Source organism: Elaeis guineensis, chromosome 12 (assembly GCF_000442705.2).
Source record: "Elaeis guineensis isolate ETL-2024a chromosome 12, EG11, whole genome shotgun sequence".
Taxonomy (NCBI): Eukaryota; Viridiplantae; Streptophyta; class Magnoliopsida; order Arecales; family Arecaceae; genus Elaeis; species Elaeis guineensis.
Window position 1 is genome coordinate 14,493,177 of NC_026004.2, and position 7,649 is coordinate 14,500,825.

The 7,649-nt window shown below is 35.5% G+C and overlaps 1 protein-coding gene across 1 annotated transcript; it reads right to left on the reverse strand.

Annotated features, from left to right (window-relative positions):
- Positions 1-858: 858 nt before the first annotated feature.
- Positions 859-7,115, reverse strand: LOC105055309 (glucose-6-phosphate isomerase, cytosolic 2B-like). Its single transcript, XM_019854007.2, has 8 exons — positions 6,936-7,115; positions 4,049-4,112; positions 3,842-3,919; positions 3,712-3,782; positions 3,557-3,625; positions 1,559-1,648; positions 1,267-1,374; positions 859-958 (listed from the first exon to the last, which is right to left on the reverse strand). Exons 1-8 carry the CDS (start codon positions 7,113-7,115, stop codon positions 911-913), a joined length of 708 nt encoding a protein of 235 aa, XP_019709566.1. The 3' UTR covers positions 859-910.
- Between the last annotated feature and the right edge of the window lie 534 nt (positions 7,116-7,649).

Below are 7,649 nucleotides of genomic sequence, written 5' to 3' on the forward strand. Positions count from 1 at the left end.
TAGGTATCCATCCCAACATAAATTAATGCTTAACTATGTAATAGTTAAGTTCGACAACATATTATTTCGAAATTTGATGTGGGTTCATAGTTTAGGAGATATTCTGTAATTATGTTTTTCTAAAATCACAGGATGGGCACTAAACTAGAGGGAATCTTTTAGTTAGGCAACACTGATGATTAGGTAGTCTCTCTCATCCGAGTTTGAAGCTGGATGGCAAAAAAAATTTTCACACCAACTCATACCTCATGTGTTATATCATATAAGATACATCAATTGTATAGTATAATGAATCTTTTTTTTTTTTGGTCGATCTATGCTTGATCTAAATGATTTTTGATTGATCAATCAAACAGAGTGGATTAGATCCACTTGCAGCCTCACTACTAATTCAATATATATATATATATATATATATATATATATATTCACAAGTGAGCCAGCATTTGATAGTACCCATTTTGTAGGAACCCTAACAATCTTGCTCCCTCATGAAACCCGGTCCCATATGGGCACCATACATCAGTAGGAATGTGTCGGTGTACCAAGCATTTTCCTTTCAAGCTTAGCATCCAAGTAGGTTGACTTCAGCCCCAGCATATGATAGCATATTTTTGAATCTATCAAAAATATATATATATACAGAAAACTGAAGAAGTAATGCAAAATTTCCACGAGCATTAGATATATTTTAGAGTGGGAAAAATGCCATCTAATTTGACATTATTGTATATGATCATTTTTCACAGGCCACTTGAAACTATATTTGCACAAAAAGCAATGTTAAAATTGACGTCACAGACATTGAAAATTTCAAAGATTTCATCCCAAACATATAAATACTCAGCCAAGGTTTATTTCTTTGCCGATAGATCAGATCAAAACAGCATGACATGAGACTATCTTTGGATCACATTTTTGGTAGCATGGTAGAATTGGATTGTACGCCAGAGTCTGCCTGCAAAGTTTTTCAAAAAGTACATTTATGGGTATGCATCCGTATTATATTACAATTTAGAAGGTTCAAACTGAAGAGGCAGAACATAATGGCAACATGCTGAAAATATAGAAATGCATGCTGTGTTAGCCTTCCTAAAGTAAAACAGGACTGCCTTGTGTTTTCCAAAAAATTCATCTTTTTACTATGATCTCATCAACCAGCAATAGACATCTCATGGAGATACTAGTAATTGACATCTTATAGGTGACATACTTGAGTATGAAAAAAAAGTACCATATATGTAAGACAACTTGCATGAAACATACCTCAAGGTATCTTGTTAACAAAGTGGAGGTACTGAAATTAAAACCCACAACAGGCTCCCCTTTTGTGCGAGAAAGGTTGAGTTGCTTCCTGACTTGAGTGGCCAGTGACTGAAATTTCAATTGGCAAAACACATAAGTTGCATCGAAAGTAGAAGAAAAATATGGAGGGGGAATAAGAATTCTTTCTGACTCAAAGCAAAGTCCATACAGATGAACCAAACTGAAAGATAGATTGTGTAACTACAACGATATGCAAAACGAATTTTCGAGAAGAAAAGACTTTTCAAGATACCTTGCCCAACTCCACACCCCATTGGTCGAAAGAGTTAATCCCCCTTATGAAATCTTCAACTGCAATTCTGTGCTCATATATGGCTAACAGCTAAACAAAATGATGTGATAACAGAGCAATTAGCAAGTATAACAAATCACTGAGACATGCAAATCTAAGTCTATCATCAATGCAGGAATATAAAATTATGAACACCTAGTAACGAACCAGGCCACAAAAGATCTCACTAAAAAACCATTTTGTTTTGCGAAGAGCAAATAATTTTGCAAGAATACTAATATCATGGCATAAGAACAAATATCTCATAATACTTTTTATCACAAATTAATCTCCTGAAAGTAAATTACTTACTGCTACCATTCCAGACAAATGACCAATCAATCATCTTTCAGTTACCAGTATTCAAAAAGTGTACCTAATCGAGAATAAGGTTTGCTAACAACTCCTCGTTACCGTTCCCAGAATCTCCCTAAGAATATATATAGTGCCCCCAAGTTTGTGGAGCTCTAAAAGAGCATGCAGTTACAATGTTTTCCTTGTCAAATGAAAATAACATCTGCCGATTCAATATGTGCTCTGACACTAGTGCAATATGTCCTAATATGATGTATGCGAAAATATAGTCCTTAACATGGGCAACTAAGTCAAGAAGCAATATAACAAGATTAAATCAAGGGCCAAATAAAATAAAATATACACCGAGATTCCCAATTCCCATGAAGAATAACTTAACCTGATTCAGATGAAAAAATATGCAGCAAATGGCTGCTATTTACTCAATAAAAAGATTAGAGACAGCCACCAAACATAGGAACAAGTTCTTCCAAGTTAACCACTAATGCATCATTAGAGTTGCATGAACCACCATGAATGCAGATGGTAACTGTGAAATAATATGCATGGCCCGTAGTCAAAATCAGAAATGGTGGTGTGGTGTTCTAACACATTCAAATCATGATAGCCAAGCATATTTATACAACACAAAATGGCAAAGTTTCCAGCATCATGTAGTCAATCGACATGTATAGGCGGGAAAAATTTGGATATGCACAAAATGGCAAAATTTCTAGCATCGTGTGGTCAATCGACATGTACAGGAGGAAAACACTTTGATATGATTCTATGAATGGAGATTATTTATATACCTTTCATGCATCATGAGTATCGTAAGTTTTTAGGTTGCTCTCTTGGTGCAACAGTAAGGTTGCTCTCTTGTGATCTGGGTTTCATGGGTTTCAAATACAGCAGGTCAAGGCTTCATACAACTGACACCCCCTGACTCCACATTAGTAGGAGGTTGTTCAAAAGGGTTGTCCAACTGACCCCCCAAGACTTCATACAACTGAACGACAGTAAGGTTGTTCAAGAACAGCCTTTTTTATCTTATTTCTCCTATTTTCAAAAGTTGCATACTCGAACAATACGTATAAATGATGAGAAAGGATACTGATGGAATCTAAAAGAGGTGCATAGATCTAGGTTGTAGGAACACAAAAAAGGAATGGAAGAAGACTGTCATGACATAACAACAGTGACCGGATTAAATGAATCATAACAAGTCACAAATTTAACAAACATCTATATTGTTAGACTAGCAACCAATGGACTGTTTCTAAGGTCAAGGCTAGTTGGGCATCATTAAAAGAACATAATAACAAACAAGCAACCATGTCATAAAGTATGGCTTTCAGTATAAGATATCTAATGCAAGCGAGTTTTTAGTAGTGCATGAATTTTTTTGCTTCCATCCTATCAAAACTAGGGAGAGAGACAAAAAAATGCCAATCTAATCAACCACACTCTTTTGAGGACAACTAAATTGTTTCAAAAAAGAAATCTATGCAGGGAATGCATCAAAACTTCCTACTAGGGCATGCTTTAAGCAAAATAAGCTTTGCATAAACTTGTTCTTAACCAGGTATGTGGTTATAATTAAAACGAGTGCTAAAGATTTCGCACAGCATCAACAAGAAAGATATCCATCAAGACTGCACATACTTGTCCAATGTTGTAAGCACTTAATGAGGGTAGTAGTAGACTCAGTGATGGATGGTTGCCAGAAAAAGTCTGATGATCACAGAAGAATTTACTGTAAGAGATAAGATTGAAACATTGAACACAACTACTTAGGATTAAAGAAAATAAGATATCACCTTGTGAGGAATACGGTGGTTAGGGACGTTCTCACCAAGCAACTGTTGTCGAGTTTGGAACATCACATGGCCTAGGTTAAGGGATCAACCTAAGCACAACCAGCTTAAAAAAATGCATAATGAACAGAACTTACCTTCTCATAAGCAAGAGTATCTGGCTCTGTGAAAAAGTTCGACATCAGCTCGTCATGGTTAGTCACTGCTCCCCCTGCAAGATAGGAGAAATGGAGCTAATATGTTGCAAAACAATGGTCCAAAAGAAGAGCACTGGCAAGCAAATTAGTTACCAGGAATGGTAATTTTTAAAGGAAAAAAACTGATTCTATAGATTACGTACCTTTCAAGTAAATAGGTTGCTGACTTTTTACAATACCGATGAAATCACAAGGAATAACTCTTCCCTGGAAAGTTTTAAAAGAAATACTTGGAAGATCAATTTCAAAGTAAAATGTCATAATAATTTTGGACAAACTGCAAGAAAAACTATCATATAATAATGCATTATTCATTCATAAGAATCTAAAATTATAATACTAAGCTACATCTCCAAATTTAGACTTAAAAAATAGAAGAATAATCAGCATATTTTGGATGGCATGGAGTTATGGGTTGACTGGAAGATGTTATATGAGTTTAAGCAAACAAGATGATGATTACTATATGCAAGGTATGAAAAGACTGAGAAATAGGGTTGTAACTATGGGATTTAAGCCAGGAATAGGTTGTGTCTGCTTAAAGTTCAATGTACAATTAACAAGAACCAATGAAATTAAGGATACAAATTCAATGTGTTGCAATTTATATCCCATTTCCTTTGCAAAATCAACAATCTTGGGCAGCAATATTTATATGGAAAAGAACCAAATCTAGCCTTGTTCTGATCTCAGTAGATCGAAAATGCTTCCTTGCATATTCTTCCTCAGGTATATATAAGACTATGACAAGAAGACTAGAAGCATAAAACGAAGGTGACAAACTACAAAATATATAGCAGTAAAAGAACCCCTCTCCCCCATCACCACAACCAATCCCCTTTAGTTCAGTTAGAGGCAAAGGCCTCCGCACTCTCTAAAACCAACAACATAACAGAGAGAATTCCTGACTGTTGGTTAAGTCCAAACCTAATTGCTACTTTGGAGAACAAAGACGTATAAAAGCAGTGAAGGTAGCACCACATGTACAAGTAGAGGCAGCTCCCCACCTATGCAGGCATCCTTCTAGTTCGTATGGTCTCAGAAGCAGCTTCCTCACCATTTTATGCCAATGATAGGAGGTAACGGTGTCCACATATGTGCATGGAAGAAAAGGTAATAAAAGATTCACTGATTTCCCCTTGCCAAGAGGTAAAATCTTCCCTATGATTGTTTGTGATTTCTGATGCGGTGGGGCGCGGAGATTATAACAGGAAATAACTCTGTCGTGCATCATGGACAATCTTGTATAGATGTGTAAATAATTCTTGAGTCTAGGAATTAATTAAAGTCCCTGGTAAATCGAGAAGGTCAAGTAGAAAAGGGAGTTTGATAATGGTCATCAGTTTTTAGACAGAAAGCAAGATTAAGAAACACTGGTGTCCTATTTCCAGTGAGATTCTTTTTATAGAGGACTAAATCAGAGTTTGGAGCTCCATCTTGGAAAATCTAAAATTTGATCCAGTGGGAAGTCACATCCTCCCTACATAAGATATCTAATCCTTCCTGGTATCTAACCCTATCAAAATGGAATCAAAACATGCTTGAAGGCACATAACAACATCTAAGATACCGATTTTCTCATTTTTCCAGCTATAGGTTTCTAATTATCTTGCTTTAATCTTTCACCAACAAGCTCTTCAGTTTCTAGTGGATGAAACAAGACAAGAAATGGAGAGCCTTCACTCTTCAGTTTCAAGTCACATCAATAGAATTAAAGAATTTTGATAGGAAGAACCTATCATGGTGAGAACTTAGAAGAATTGTGTTGCAATTTGGATACAAAAACTTGATGGTTGCAAGGATCACTCAGTGATGGAGGTTGTGCTACACATACTTTGTATAAGACACCAATAAGCACACACCTCTCATTGCTAAATCACAATGTTAACACTCAAATGTGAATCATCGACAGAAAATCATGAATGTAACGGGAAGGCATCTAAATCAATGAATTATTTTCAACATTAATAGCATTATATGTGTTATAAATCTCATAGATTTTATATATTTTTTTTTTCATTTTATTTGCAGTTCATCTGGCTCCCTGTATATGTTTCTGAGACTTTTTTGATATAAGAAAATTGAGCTTTTAGTTTAATTCCACATAATAACAACTTTATTTGTGGTTGTTACTTGTTACAAACAAAAGAAGATTAGGGAAGTAGATTTCTCTTCTAGTGGGAACTCCTTTTCAGCATGATTAGCAATTTAGATGATTGGATGTACTTAAAAGATCCAATACCTAGCTGCTAAATCCTATAGGACCATGTTTTTGGTGATCTAGGATGCAAGGATAGGCCATCAAATATAATCCATTTTAATCTTTTTCTCTGAAAAGCTTTCTTCTCATTCTCGCATCTTCAATAAAAAATTATGCTTGTTTGCCTCTCATCTTTCTCACATTAAGAACAATAAGCTAACATCTTTTGCCCTTTCTTATCTTACCTCACCTAGATAGAAATAGGTGGAGGGTTCTAACAGAATTCTTAGATTTCTATTTTATAAATAGGACCTCTTTTTTCTTTCTTTTTTTTTTTTTAATTTTTTTTTTCTGTGCTTGAATTTCAATTTCAAGAGCATTACAAGTTAAACAAGAATTAATCTTCCTTATGTTTGCAACAAGATTCTAATAAGGGATCACCATTGGGAGAACGTTAAAATATTATACAGCAAGCCTACTTAGCAAACTGAATGCAAAATAATGAAAATAAGTGAACTGTATTTAGGAATGGCAAAAATCGACTCGACCCACTAATCCGATCCACATTCGATCCACCTTAAACATATTTGGATTTGGATTAAACAGATTCAGATCGTAAATGGGTTGATCTGTTTAACCTGTTCAATAAACAGGTCAAGTTCAGATTTCAAACAGCTGATCTATTTAACCCGTTTAATAAATGGATCGAGTCAGATCGGATCGGATCAGATTGTAACCCGTTTAGCCCGTGATACTTAGGACTTTAAGGGCTTTGGTCCTTTGGATTAGGGGTTTGGTCATTTACTCGTTCGGCTAGTTCCGCAGTTCACCACTTCCCTCCCTTCTTCTCTCGATGCTCTAGCCTCTAAAGTTTTCCATCCCATCTTGTTCTCGACATCCCTCTCGACCGAAGATCCCCCACCATCTTCCCCACCGCCACCACCATTAGTAGATGGCTGTCTGCTACCAGCTGCTACTCGTTCGCGGTCGTGTTGGCCATGTTGGCCCATTCGCCACCTTCACCACCTCCTCCTTCTCCAAGTGTAGGGCTTTAGGGGTATTTTTCTCTCTGTTTCACTTCCAGATGAGAGCATCTTGTTTCATTTGTTTCGATCCATGCTTGTTTTCATTCGGATCTGTATTTTTTTCGCAAATATGGTGTGTTTATCCTATTTTTTGACTGTTTTCTTGAGATTATGTTCAATAAATTATTTTTTATTTAAGAATCGCATGTTTTTGCGATTTTTGATGGACTTTTTGGTGTTTTGTTCAATAAATGCTTCGATGTGGATGATATTTCTTGATGTCTTAGGGTTTTGTTCGGATCTACTGATTTCTTGATATTTTTGAGGTTTTTCTGGTTGGAGATGGGCAGATTCAATTTGGGGTAGTTGAAAACTTAACTGGTTGTTTTAAGCAAATTAAGGTATAGACAGATTTGATCTTATATTATCTGATAATTCCTAATTCTTTATCAAAATGCAACAATATATATTTTAAATCTAATTTATACTTCATTTTAGCCCTTTATTTGTGATTAATCA

Excerpts from the sequence above, each read along its gene's own strand:
- LOC105055309 (XM_019854007.2), bottom strand. The coding sequence starts at position 7,115 with ATGGGCCAACATGGCCAACACGACCGCGAACGAGTAGCAGCTGGTAGC. Across the intron at positions 3,920-4,048 it reads GCAACCTATTTACTTGAAAG|GGGGAGCAGTGACTAACCAT; the intron begins GTACGTAATCTA and ends CCTATCTTGCAG. Across the intron at positions 959-1,266 it reads TGTTAACAAGATACCTTGAG|GCAGACTCTGGCGTACAATC; the intron begins GTATGTTTCATG and ends AAAACTTTGCAG.